Source organism: Mustela putorius, unplaced genomic scaffold (assembly GCF_011764305.1).
Source record: "Mustela putorius furo isolate JIRA1106 unplaced genomic scaffold, ASM1176430v1.1 tig00537227_pilon_pilon_pilon, whole genome shotgun sequence".
Taxonomy (NCBI): Eukaryota; Metazoa; Chordata; class Mammalia; order Carnivora; family Mustelidae; genus Mustela; species Mustela putorius.
In genome coordinates this window covers 22,807,555-22,821,894 of record NW_025422368.1, presented here as the reverse complement: position 1 = coordinate 22,821,894, position 14,340 = coordinate 22,807,555, and the positions used below count along the sequence as shown (strand labels likewise).

At 44.1% G+C, this 14,340-nt stretch overlaps 1 protein-coding gene across 1 annotated transcript in view; it reads right to left on the bottom strand.

The window, feature by feature from the left end:
* Positions 1-222: 222 nt before the first annotated feature.
* Positions 223-14,340, bottom strand: part of SSPN (sarcospan) — a 37,793-nt gene continuing 23,675 nt past the window's right edge. The window contains 3 exon segments of the mRNA XM_004776396.3: positions 223-4,574; positions 4,577-4,667; positions 10,621-10,707. Coding sequence (XP_004776453.2) covers positions 4,303-4,574; positions 4,577-4,667; positions 10,621-10,707 — 450 coding nt within the window. The 3' untranslated portion in view covers positions 223-4,302.

The window sequence follows — 14,340 nt, the reverse complement described above, 5'->3', positions numbered from 1 at the left end:
TTCAGCTCTGGCTCTCTCCAGCCCCAGGGAGCATTTATAACCTTGACTTCCACGGTGGGTGCCATGTACCAAAACAGAGACAGCCATTGGAACAACGAAGTCAAAATGAATACTAGTTCTCATCCACCCCAACACCAAATTTTTGAAGCAAACACTCAACTGAGAGATTTTATGTATGCAAGTTCACATGTAACACCCTTCAAAACACATCCAAACAAGGTGTTTGCAGAGATTATGAAAATTTTATTAATAAAGAAAATCTGCATATGTGCAACCCCTTGAAAAACGACCACCTCAAACCTGTGGAAAGCACTATGTTTTCTAGTCACTGTTTCATCAATGCCAGAAAAATGCAATCACAACAGCAGAAGGCAGACCAATATTCTTGAAGGGGATAATCATTCAAGATAATAAAATACTAGAAACCGGAAGAGAAGAATCAAGGTATCCATTTCACAGGCTGAAACACTGAGCCTTCAGCTGAACAAATGTTCCCATTGGGAGACAATATATTTGGCAGCAGCTCTTTTTAACGCTGCCCTGAAGACTCTGAATCCATTCAGAAACATGACAGAGTTCTTGGAGTCTGGTAAAAGCCGATAGCCAGCACAACTGACGGAAGTTAATAGCGACCCAGCAATCGTTCACGGCAGTCACGAGAAAATGGAAAGGTGGGCTTTGTGACGGGATAGCACCGGTTTTTCAGGGCAACTTTGAAGTTTGCTCCTGATTCGATGACTGCCGCCCCTTGTCCTCCAGAACCTTCCTTGGATACCCTCTACCCCACCGTTTACTAACAATCTATAAACATATTCCAGATACAACGCATGCAAGAAGGGAAGTGCAAGAGTATTTAGAGATTCTAACGTCCCAGCTGTGAATAGAGAACACACATAGCACCGGTCCTTGCTCTTGGAACCAGCTGCTCTTGCAGCTGGAAACCCCTCCAAAGAGATCATATAGATGTTTAATTCAAAGAGGGGGGCACAAAGTCAGGCCTGTTACTTGACTACAGTTTCTAGGGTCCCCGCATAGCTATATTTTTAGGCTTGGCTCCAAGGAGCTGCCTCCACAGATTTGGACAGAGCGAGGGAGGCACAGATGGCGGTCACGTGAAGGCACAGACCGATCGAGTGGGCTCGGTTACAAAGTCTGTACATTTAGGCTGCTGTATTCCTCCTATTTCAAGTACTGCCAAGTCCCGGCAGTTTCCCCTCTTTCCAAAGTCTTGATTCATTTAATTCTCCTGAAGGAGGTGGAAGAAGAGGAGGATTGCGCAAATCTTACTGTTTTATGGTTTAGAAGAGACAGTCACCATCTTGGCTCCTTGTCAGATTTCAAATGTAACATTTTGCTAAGTGTAAAGCTGTGTATCTGTTCCCTTTCTGTTGCCGTTATTATAACTTCAATATTTGCAAAACACAACCTCAAAATACTTTAAATCCAGCGCAAAGCAGTTTGTTATTCATGTAACACATTTCTTACACATATCAATACTCAGTTCACAGCAGGGGACTCCTTTCTTGTTTTATTTTTTTCCTGTTTTGTTTATTTGTTCCTTCTTTCAGTTATGATTATTTTTTCCCTCTTTTAGGGATTTAAGAATGATTTAACTACGTAATAGCAAAATTTAACTACATAATAGCAAAAATACATATGTATATGTACTGGGGATTTTAATATATCCTGATTATTAGATTATTACATTATATATGTATGTATACACACATATATATAATGTAATAATGTATGTATACACACATATATATAATGTAATAATCTAATAATCAGGACATTATCAAACTTATGTCAATCCTGCCTGGTATACACATATATATAATGTAATTATGTAATAATCAGGATATATATATCCTGATTATTATCAAACTTATGTCGATCCTGCCTGGTGGCATCATTTAGAAAAAGAAAGCACATAAGCTAAAGTTATTCTACTCTTTGAAATACCCTGTGAATCGTGTGTAAAGCACCGAGCACCTTGGTGAAGAACTTTAATTTTTCCAATATAAGACCTGTAGTGTTTGCTACAAAAAGTTGTTGAAAGAAGTCAGGGTGTGATTCCAGTGGTGCCCTATTCATAGTGATCAGCATTAAATCACAAGTTTCTCACTCTACAGGACAGCTATAATATTTCAGATAAGCAGCCATTTTCTTCCTTATGTAGGAAACTGTCCAGATCAGAATGCATTCAGTTTTTGGTATTGTTTTTTTAACAGCACAGAGTATTTTTCAGGTCGTCATCAGGATGCTGTAGTTTTTGTGTGTGATCAAACCTCTGCCCCAGAGTCTTAACCACTAAGCCCTCCAATGTGAATTCTTGGCCTGAGCTCTTGTGTGGGAAGGCCATTTTTAAAGTGAGTCAATACATAAAAAAGGTTTTCACATCTGTTAATCAGGTGTTTTATCTGGAGAACGTAAAAGCTATTTACAATCCTCCAACTGACTTAACGTTTTTCTCTTTACTTGGATATTTATATTGTACAGAAATTGAGACTATTGTCGCAATCAATGGGATTGTTCGACTATCTTCTAAGGCAAACAAGAAAATGCTTTTCTTTTAGGTTTGAATTTCATGACTAGTGGAGTCTATCAGTAGGCAATGTGGAGAGGCAAATTCATCTCCATTATTATCTTGAATCTCTGATTTCACTACAGCATGCTAGTAGAGAAAGATCTTGATAACATTTATGCTGCATGAATTTGCATTCTGAGCTCTGTCCTTAAAACATGGATATTGTTCAGAACTTGATAATAAGAGAGAAAAGATTCCCACCATAGGGCACTTGTGCTTTTTTTTTTTTTTTTTTTTAAAGTCGTGGTAACTTAGAAACAGAACAAAATAAAAACTACCTTCCAAGTCAACGGGCAGATGCTTAAATCAGGACTTCAAAACAGGAGTTGAAGTCTCCGGGAGAACTGTGCTTACAAGTCAATAGTAGGATTACAAATCAGATACACTTTTATGAATGGAACGCATGGCCATTCCCAGTCTTCTTCAAAAGGACTTAGCTGCCAAGAGAGATACTCCACAACATATCACAAATGTGCTATTTGTACAAACATCGCCCATTACAAATGCTCTTGCTTTTGTTTAAATGAGTATTTTTAACCTGAGCTATTAATAAAAAAATATTTCTCTTCTCCCTTGTCAAGCTTGGCTTTCATAAGAAAGAATCTTTAAGCCTCCTCTCTTATGAGAGTAATTTCTCTGATGGTGCTACTACGTAAGAACAGCCAGGGCTCATTAAGTAGGCTTTGGAGCATAATTATAATTAACAATTAGGTAGAAATTAGTTTTAATGATTTGTTTTAGATGATAGAATAGAAGCATAATGTAATTATTTTTGAGCCTTCTACATCATTAAGAAGACAACTACCACCAACTTTCAATTATTGAGAAGCAGACAATCATCCAAAGCGTTTAGCAAGGGATCCATTCATGGAGCCAAACTCAGGGAGCTGAGGAGAAAAGGGCCTCCCTCCGCCCCAGCCCAGGTGTTTATAATTATCGCGCCTTTGCGAAGTCTCTTCTTCCTCTTCTCTGCTCCTTCAAGCTGTTTCATGCCTTGAAGACATCTCCACCAGCGAAAATAGAGAGGCTCAACCTGGCTGTTCAGCTCTCCTCCCCCACCCCTGCCTTTCTTCGAGACTTAGGGCAGATCATGGAGGGAGGTGGGAGGTTCTGGAAAAGACGGCAAAATTTACGACGTGGGCCTGGAATGCCAACGCGCACTAGAAACTGAGCTTGCAGGAAAGAAGATTAGACAAATGAGGAATAAAATGAGGACAGGTTTTCCCCACTCTCCGAAACTATCTAGATGAGCATCCATTTCTGCTAACTGAAAGAAAGCTGAAGATTTTTTTGCTTCTACAGAACAGCCTCTCCCTTTACACCATTTCGGTTTACAAAAGTTTTCATGGGGCTGCTCAGCTTTCAGGAAGCGGGGGACAGCCCTAGGAGGGCTAAACTCCACGCGGCAAAGATAGACATGCTGTTCTTTCCCCGTTCTGTGTTCTTTTAATGTCCCAAAGTTAGTCTGGATGTTAATTTCCCTGTAAGAGTTTTTTAAAATATTATAGAAACCTGAAGAGATGTGTTTATTTCCTAAAAAATACAAAAATATTCATTTAGAACAGTGACTATTAGTTACTGTCAAAAGTTTTTTTTTTTTCTGTTGTTTTTTTTTTTTTTCCCTCCTCTCTCTTTCTTTCTTCCTTCCCTTTCTCTTTTTTGACCTCAGCTCGGCAGTGGGCTGCTTCGTCTCCCACCCGTGAGCAAGAACGTTAGACCTTTTGCTGCTGACCTTCAGAAGCCCTGAGGGAGCACATTCTGACCCCCACGTAAAAAACCTGGTACCTGTGTTTCCACATCACAAAGCACGCCAGCAAGCACACAAGGCCACAGAGCAAGTTAAGAATCATCTGGATGAGCAAAAACAGTTTGAAAGTGCCTGTGATGCTGGTGCAGTCCGTCACATCCCTGTACACAAAGGTCCTGCTGAGGGGCTCCTCGGAGGGCACCTTGCAGTGGCAGGCGTCGAGAGCCGTTCCGCAGGAAACCGGGCGAGCTGTGAGTAGTGGTGGGCAGCAAAGGCCACGGCCAGCACGCAGACTGTCAGGCCCACGGCACTCAGCAGAAAGTACAACAGCTGCGAGAAAGCAGAACAGAACCTTCCAGTTACCAAAGAACACGGGACAACTCGTGACAAAGCTAATGCATCAAAGCTGGGCTTTCTCTTCTCTCATCAGGAAGGTCCTGAGGGAGGGGCTGTTTTCGCCTCAGAACCGGAGTCCCCAAGGCAGAAGGGGAATTTGATTTGATTGTGAGCAGTCCTTAACCCCTGATCCTATGTTGATTTGCCCTACGGATGTTGGGTGCTTTTCATAGATTGAGCCAACAATGTTAGCTTGATTGTGGGATGTTTCTGGATGTAGCAGCCTGTTTAGATGACTCCCAAACCTGAGAGCTGTCCCTGAAAGGCAGGCTGTGACTGTTTCTGGACCTCAAAAACTGCTCACCTGAAGACTGCAAAAAGACTGGGAAGTAAAGAACACGTATGCAACGGATGCAACAGAAACACTGTGCTGGCCAGAAGTGGCTGTGATTGACCAAATGGCAATACGGGTTAATAAAAACAGCGGTGTTCAATATAGTGATTGCCAACCTGTGTCCAGGAATGTCAGGATCCCCAGTAAGAGGTTGCTGGAAAATAATTATGGTTCCAGAAGGTAGATGACTGAATGTCAGCTTCATCACCTATAACCATGGAGTTCCTGAGCATAAAAATAAACCCCAAATGGCCCTTTATAGCTGCCAAGAGATTCTGAACACCATTGGCCTATGTGACAGCCTTGTGATGGAAAAGTCTGGTTCAAGAGCTAAACTCTGCTGCTAAAGAACCATGGAATCCCTGAAGAGGACATTTAGCTTACACCTGAAATGCGTTGATCAAAAATTGAGAGTGCTTGTTGACACAGTCACCATATAAAGCATTTTATAAAAACAAGAAATATTCCTGGGATTGCACTGACCTACTGGAAACGTTTCTCTTCATGGTCCCACCTGCTGAGGGTCTAGATAAGGAACAGATTCCCCAGCTGTTGGGACTGGTGCACTTGAGCCTGGTTCTTTGTGTGAGATTTGCATTCCATAGTTAAAAGCTGCTCATAGAGCAGTTCTGGTGAAGGCGAACTCCTCAGAGTAAGATTAATTCTACTCATGTCCAGGTTCAGATTAAAGTAGCTCTGAAAAGATTATGCACTCTCTCCACTTCCAGCGATCTGTCATTTAAAATAAAAACACATAACTCAGATTATAAAACATGGGCTCAAAAGTCCTCCGAGTGATTCTCCACATGCTGACAATTCCAAGTGCTTTCAAGTCTTAAACCCAGAATATTTAAAAATGTATTTTTTTTCTTTCCTGTGTGTGTGCATGTGTGCTGATGCCCTAATCATGAGTCTGGTTTGCCTGAAAGCTTGACTGAGGGCACGGGAGGGGAGTGGAACCCACTGGCTAAACCATCTTACCTTCGCACAGCTGCACAACCAAGGAGAAGCCCAGCTTCTCTGGGTTTTTCTCATCAAATACATCGTAAACACACACACTACCCTTCCTCTTCAATCACTTGAAGAATCGTCAGTTGGAACCCACTTGTTTCATCTGTGAAACAGTTTATTGCAACATCTTCTATCTCAGGGACACAACAAGGAGAACTTCTATGCAACATGTCTAGTCTCCCTTGGAGAAAGGGAAGCAAATAAATACTAATGGGAACCATTAAAATTTAAAAAGGAAAGATTGAATATGTGCTATTGAACTCATCCTCTCCCTAAATTTTCAGTGGCCATGCTTTCTGCAAACACGATAGTGCTCAGGCTAAAGAGTATGAGTTTATTTTTGTGGGACTATCGGGGCAGAATATATGAAATATTCTAGGTGGTTCTGAAATCTTTGGGTCTGACGGTTGACTTCCAACTCCTGATACCAAGAGCCAGATTGAAGTGTGCCCACCGGAGCCGTGTTTCCAGTGCAGGCAGCATGGAACTGGAAACTATTTGCTTTGGGGATGTGGATACATTGGTGCCTTTACCAGCAGGGAAGGCCCAAATTAAAGGGATAATATCCCACTTGAGAGTCATCTGCTTAGTAAAATGGCCCCAACTGGAGTTTTTTCTGCACATTTTCTTGCCATCAATGGATGGAACTGATGAGGTCTTGCAATAACCTTCCTGCCTCCAACACACACATACATCCTCAGTAGATTTCTGTAACATTCAGTGGGATCATATCTTGAAGCAATGACAAGAGTCCCTCTTCTCAATCTGCAAATAATTTGGGTGGTTGCAAAAAGAGGATTTGCTTGTAATCACAGAAATCCATTTGCTGAAGTGAGAATTTTGCCCATTTTTAAAAGATCACCTTTTGGTTTAGACATTAAAAGATTTGCCTGAGACATTTACCAAGTGCGCAGCAGAGCGATGGCCGGGAGCACAAACGGGAGCCAGACCCACACTGGAATCCTGATTCTCCCCCTCTTAGCAAACTACTCAATGCCATGTGTACCTACATTACTTCACCTTTAAGCTTGGGATGATGATCACCTTTAAGCCTTGGTTATTATAGGCACCCAAAGAGCTGATATCTGTCCAGGGTTTAGAGCTGCCTCTAGTACAAACTAGCACTACTTAAGCATTTGTGAAATCCATAAACAAATTACTAGAGATGGAGAGAGCTGCCAGTTCTCCAGACTCTTAGGATATCAACTTTATTGGCTTTGTCTTATTCTCTGTCATGTGGGAGTAACAGGCATACTTGGCTCACAGAAAGGATGTAAACACTCTCACATACACATACATACACACACACACACACACGCACACGCACACGCATGGCTTGCTCAATCTTAATTGAGCATCTTTAAGATGCTAGAAGCCAGCGAGAGCACAAACAAAAACCAAGCCACTCAGCCCTTGGAAGGTGAATGCACTTCCATCGGGGTGTCTCTCACCCGCTGCGGCTCTGCTTCTCCCACCCTGTGAAAGCATCCGGCCCCGTCAACAGGCCGGAGCCACAGAATCAAATTTCTTATCCGTGTAAGACACGAATACATATTTGATCGCCCCCAAGCCTGGGGGCTATCTCTGCCTGCGCTACAGCTACCATTGGTTTGACTTCAGCTGACAGCAACAAGCTTCTGGGTGAGAATCTGTAATTTAAAATCGAGTGGCTTGTTTTACCTACACGGCACGAATAAACTACCCATGAAAGTGTGGGCGATGACCTTGGGAATGCGAGCCCATACATCCTGACAGAAGCGGGGCCGGGACGCATCTGTCTTGCCCGCGTCGGCCCGCGCGTCTGGCGCCCGAACCCGGGGGTGAGGGTGGGGGGTCCGCAGGGTGGGGGGTCCGCGGGGTGTGGGGGGGTGCGGAGGCCCGGGGTGGGGGGGGGTGCGGAGGCCCCGGCGCTTATGTAACAGCGGCGCCCGGCGCGCCCCGCTCGCTCGCGGCCTCTGATGGGTACCCGGCCAGCCTCAGCGCTCCGAGACTCGGGGAGCAGGGCGGCGCGGCTTGGATTTAATGAACCTCCCCAGCGGCCGGAGCGGGGAAGCCGCAGCCGCGGGAGCGGCGGCAGCCCGGGGGCCTTCCGCGCGGGGGCACGCGGCGACCGCGCCTCAAAAGTTCTCGCGGGGAATGAGCCCGGGAGGGCCGCCAAGCACGAGACCCGCACCCGTTTCTGAAAGTCGGCCAGGTGAGCCCCGAGAAGACGGGGCCATGAGGAAAGGCAGGAGGCCCAAGCCCAGGCCCCGAGGGGCCCGCCAAGGCCGCCGGCAGGGCCCGGGGAGAGGGAAGGAGCGCGCCAGCGGCGTCGCCGGGAGGCCAGCGGTCGCCGGAGATGGAACAAGTCCCGAGGCTGTTGCCTCCGAGAGGGAGGGAGCGGTGTCTGCGTGCGCGCGTGCTCAGGCTGCAGAGAGCCGCGGTGATCCCGCTGAGCGACCGCCCGGGGCCATCTGGGTCTCTAACAACAGCGGGGGGCGGGGGGGGGGAGGGAAATCTGCAACAAAGCTCAGGCCAGGCCGTCAACAGGCAGGCACGAAAATGCGGTTATGCTAGTGAGAAGCATCTCACCAAGATGCATTTCGTAACCACCCCCCCCCGCCCCCCGCCCCTTGCAATGATGTGGAGGCACAAGGAAAGTCGGCTGTAACTTGTTGTGCCTTTGGAAACCCTGGAGATTGACTGAAGCTCCTTTTAGACCTGAAGATAATATAGCGGGCACCTTAGAGAGCTGGCAGCAAGCATCATTAAAGGTCACATTCAGGAGAAGGGAAAAGTGCCTCCGTATTTGTCAATGTCTGTCACAGGTGGGGGGGGGAAAGGTAGCTAATGAGATCTTCCTAGTGGGGAATTCTCAACCTGGCTGACATTGGCACTGACTTCTTTATTTTATTTTATTTTTGTCCTTGCTCCTTATTTTAAGTGCAGGTGTGGAGGTGGCTTCCGGGGTGTCCCTGAAGCTGATGCGGGTGCTTCTGCTGGGTCATCTGGAGGGGAAATGAGGGCATTTCACATAAGCTGATGAACCTAGCAAAGAACACTTTTTACCCTAGTGGAAGAGGTTCCTGTAATTTAACAGGGCACTTCTTCCTAGACTTTCTGGCTTTTTTTTTTTTTTTTTTTTTTTTTTTATCATCACTAAACTTCACTGTGTTTAGTCAGACCTTTACAAAAAAAGTAAACATGGACTGATGTCTGCTCTATCTGGCCTTCTTTTAAGAAACACCCTCAGAAAAAGTAAAATTTCCAAATGTAGGCATATCCATGAAATTCTATCAGTTTTTTAAAAATAGAACCCCTTATTTTTTTTTAATCGGAAAAGTTAGATCTAACTATTGGAGAACATTACAAAATTGGAGCAAAAGACTACAAACTGCAGTTGTCTTCCCACCACTCAAAGATAACTATTTTTTTCTCTGCACTAAGAGCTATTTTTTTTTTTTTTATTCTGTAGGATGATACGTACATTTTGTGGAGCCAGCTTATTTTGGCTGTTTAAAATAATGTGAAAATTTTCATTCCATTAATTACTCTTTTACAACACGATTTAAATACACACACATATATATAAGCATTTTGCTTTTTTATGTCAGCCGCTTCAATTATACTGGAATACAAAATATCTTTTCTGCATCTTCTTAATTTCTAAATAAGAGCTGACTTACTCTTATGTGCTGTTTTCTTGCTTGAACAAAGAAGTATCCAGTTATGTGTTTTCTTACAAAAGAAAAGTAAACAGTGTGAATGGACACACACACAAGCACACACACATACATAAAAGCCCTCAACAAACTAACAGTACAGAAACCGTTTTGTTCTCTGCTACAAACAGTTGAAAGAAAATGTAGGAATTTGATTTCTACTAGCTCTGATTGCTGAGTTGGGTGTTTATCTCCCTAAACTCTAAAAGGGTGTGTCTCTGTTTCCCTCAGGAGCAGATTTTACTGTGTAGTGAAATGCTGTGTACTTGAATTGGTTCCAATCAAATGCACCATCTTTAATGGAAGAAAAAAAAGTACATGCATGGGAAAGACACACACTTGTTAAACCATGCAAATCCCATCCTCTCCCCCACCCTTTACCCTCAGATTCTTGGCACAGATCATTTGGATGCACCCAATGTACTTTTTCTGTCTCAGTGATCCCACCTACAAGAGGAAATACACTTAGACTGCCTCATTATTAAAATATTCTAAAAAACCCCCAAGATATGGAAGTGGGAACTCATAGAGACACCTTTTCCCTGGCCAAGTATTTTTGCTGAACTGATGAATTTTCAATATTCCTTGTAAGGGCACTGAAGGACAGATTTCATATGCTCTGGGCCAACCTAGTGCATGGAAATTAAGACTTAAAAAAAAAAAATCAGCATTACCTTTGGGGTCTGGAGGAATGCGCTCCTGAAACATTTTTTTGGCCTGTGTAAAAATGCAATTTCTAGAATAATCTGATAAGCAACCCCTTAAAAAGCATTCTTTTATTTTGTACTTGTCGGGTTTTTTTCTATGTGATGATAAAAGAGAAAGAACAATGACAACTTACTTTCATAGCGAACTGGATCCATGTCCTTTCATCAACTTGATATGAGACACAAAGCATAAACAAACCAAGATAGGCCACTAAGCAGACCTGCAAGGGAGCACAGGGACGAAAGGGTGTTATCAGGACAGTCCTGCATCCTCATGACATCAATCTCAGCGTCTTTCCCCAGTAACAGCCTTGTTATCGAGGTGCTCATTTCATTTACTTATCTGTCTGTGTTCTTCCTTTCTCAGCTTGAGGAACAGCCTTTTTAAAATAGTAAAATCAATTTCTTTCAATTGACCTGGTATTTATTAAGGCCTTTTGATGCACCAGGTGCTGTCCGAGGTCCTTTAGAGTACACAATGATCCTCAGCAAGGGTAGAGTCCAGTCGAGGCCGAGATAAGTGCAGGCACTATTCTAAGGCAGGGCTATATATGGAGAATGCCATTCAGAGAAGTACAAAATGGAGGGAAAATAACATTGAGTCGGGCAATTTAAAAAGACTTCACTAAAGAGGTGGATTTGAAATGGTCCTTGAAAGGGATGATGATAATCATGATAATGATCGCGGACCTTTACTGACTACTGACTTTGTGCTGGTGATCTTCGAAGGGCTTTGTATGGATTTCCTCGTGCAATCATCACAAAACCCGAGGAAGTATGTACTTATGATCCTCATATTAGAAATGAGGAAACAGTAGCACAAAGCTAGTAAATAATGAAACCAGCGCTCATACAAGGTAGTTTGGGTGAACAGTCCAAGCCATCGCACAGAGCTAGGCTGGCGCCAATTGTGGGGGAAGAGTAGCCAATATATAACTGTAGTTGAAATAACAAAATATAGAGCAGAACGGTCAGTTAAAAATCGGGGGGGGGGGTGCGGCGCCTGGGTGGTTCAGTTGGTTAAGCAACTGCCTCTGGCTCAGGTCATGATCCTGGAGTCCTGGGATAGAGCCCCATATTGGGCTCTCAGCTCCAGGAGGAGTCTGCTTCTCCTTCTGACCTCCCCACCTCTCATGCTCTCTCTCACTGTCTCTCTCTCAAATAAATAAATAAAAACTTTTAAAAATATAGTTAAAAAAATCCAGGGATGTAGGATTAATTTAGGGAGTAATGGGACTTCCTTAAAATTCTTTGGCCAGATAAATGACATAATTCGAGACACGTTTCAGAAAGATGAGCAGTGGTATTGGGTGGGTTGGTGGTGAGAATGCCAGGATATCATTTTACTAATCAAAGCAAAATTAATCTTTCAGATGGGCCAGCGCTGAGATGATGCAGGCAAAGTCAGAGAAAGAGGCAGAAGAAAGGTATAGTCCAGTAGAATCTGCACATCGTGGCTACAGCATGACTGACAGGAGGACAGTGGCCAGGGAGAGAAAGGAAGTGATCCCCCCATGTCGGAGCACCCACAAAGGGAAGGAGAAGACTGGGAGAAGGAATGACAACTTTGAGAGAAAAAGATACTCAACTGTTTTGTCAAACCAGATTTTTCTCTTTTTTTTACTGCATTAGAGTTTTGTAAATGTGATTTAGAGTTTTCTAATCAAATGTATCTATTCACACTTAATTTTGGAAAGATCAAAATGTTGCTAAATTCTACTTCAGGACAGAAACCAAAAGCAACAGAATTATATTTTCTGATAAGCACAAGTTTCCTAGAGACAGATGTTGGAAGTGTAGCTGAGTGTCACCTAGCAGGTCAGTAAATGACTGGTTTGGTGATCATTTCTACCTCTAGGGCTAGCTTTACACCCCAGGGGAGGAGAGCTGTTTATTTACCATGCCAGCATAGCATTTGAAGGTAATGCTTCTATCCTATTTGCCCCTGAACATAATCAATAAGTTACTTGTGGCCTCATAGGTTCTCAAGTTGAGAGCTGTTTGGGTTTCTACTGGGCTGTGAAGCCAAAAGCCAAGCCTCCTTTTAGTACAGGCTTTTCCATCATTAGGACAGCTGATAACTTAACAGTGACATTCCCAGGGGAGAGATGCAGCATGAAAATGCATGAGTATGGCCCAGGTTGGAGAGAGCTGGGTGGAAAACAGAGTAGGTAGGACCCAGGGAGGCAGTTTTTCAGGCAAAGCACTAGCAGGTGCAGAAGTAATGACCCTGAAGTTACGTGTGCAGCCCACAACATGGTGGACATTCCCAGTCAGGGATGGATTTCCTTCTCAAAACTTATTTTTAAAAATGATCTAATTGAGGTATACGTTTGATCAGGCCTGGAGGGGCTTATTATGTATTTTCACATTAAGAATTTATAGCACTGAAACAATAGAAAAAAGACCTCCTTTTTTGTTTGTTTGTTTGCTTATTGGCAACAAACCAGATGGAGTTTTCTCAACTTGCTTCTCTGCAGAGTGTTAAGTCCCTAAGCATGTGCCCATACACTCCTGGTCGTCTGTCTGCAGGTGCCCGGGGTCCAGCTCTCTCCCATATAACTGTCTTTGGCCCCAGAGGCTGCTGTGAAGTTGGCACTTGGCAAGACTCTCCTCTTTGCCTTCATGAAAGACACATCCCAATCATCAGGCCTAACTGACCCACATCTTAAAATCTGATTCTGTTTGTCTTGCTTGAACGAAATTTTTCCCCTACAGTAGTATCCACTTCTTTGGAGCCTTAATTTAGGCCAGGTTCCAGCAAGAAGGTGCAAAGGAACATATAACCTCATTCTTGGGCATTTCTCTTAGTCGACCGATAAAACTCTTTTTGAGGACATACACTAGCCAGACCCTGGGCACGGCTCTGGGAATTGACAGCGGAGAAGACATAGCCTCAGACTTCAGAGAGCTCTCTGCCAGTGCAGTGGGGAAAGAGACGACAATGAACTTAGACTACCACTAAGTACTAGGACCTGGTCTGCTGTAAGACCCAAGAAGGGTGATCAACCCAAAGGCACCTTGGGGACACTTCCTGAAGGGTGATGGGTTTTGAAGGCTAGGCAGTAACCAGTTGGGAGAGGGATGTGAGGAAGAGTAGAGGACATACTAGTAGGAACAAAAGCATGGAGAAAGGCAGAGTAAACATTCGAGGACTCCCATAGCCCCAGTGCAGAAGACGAGAGAAGAAACAGTGAAAGATGTGTTTACAGAGATGGCCGGGAGGTGGGTCACAAACAACTTTTGTTTCCATTGAGGACGTTTGGTGCCGTGGAATGGTACGACCTGCCCTGTGTTTTAGAATGGTCCTTCTGGCTGTGAAGGCGGATTGGGAAGGGAAGAGCAGCCAAGAAGGCCTGAGGCATCCGTGGAGGAAGGTGACTGCCTGAGCTCAGCTAGCACAGCTAGCAGAGGGAGAGACTGTGGGTCTGCTGAAGCCACAGGAGGGAAACCAAATCCTTAGGCTCCGAGATGAAGGCTGTAGGGGTGGGAGGGGCCAGGAAGGTGCTTCACAGCAATGTGACTTGAGCTGCCAGGGCGATGGCGCTGACATTTAGGGAGACACAAGAGGAAGAGCAGAATGGGAGTGGAAAATGATGCTGTCCCCAGGGATTCAAGGCTCAGCCACATGGGCCTCGAGCTCAGGAAGGAGGTCTGAGTGGGAGTCGAGCACTGGTTAATCATCAGTATACACGTGAAGTCAGAAGCCATCAGAAATGTGAGACCATCCAGAGAGAGTCTAGTGAAAACAGAAAAGAGCCAAAGAAGTGGCCCAGTTAATGAAAAACTTCTGATTCTTTTGAGCAGAAATCATCTCATACCGACTTCTTACACTTTTCATGGTATATCAAAAC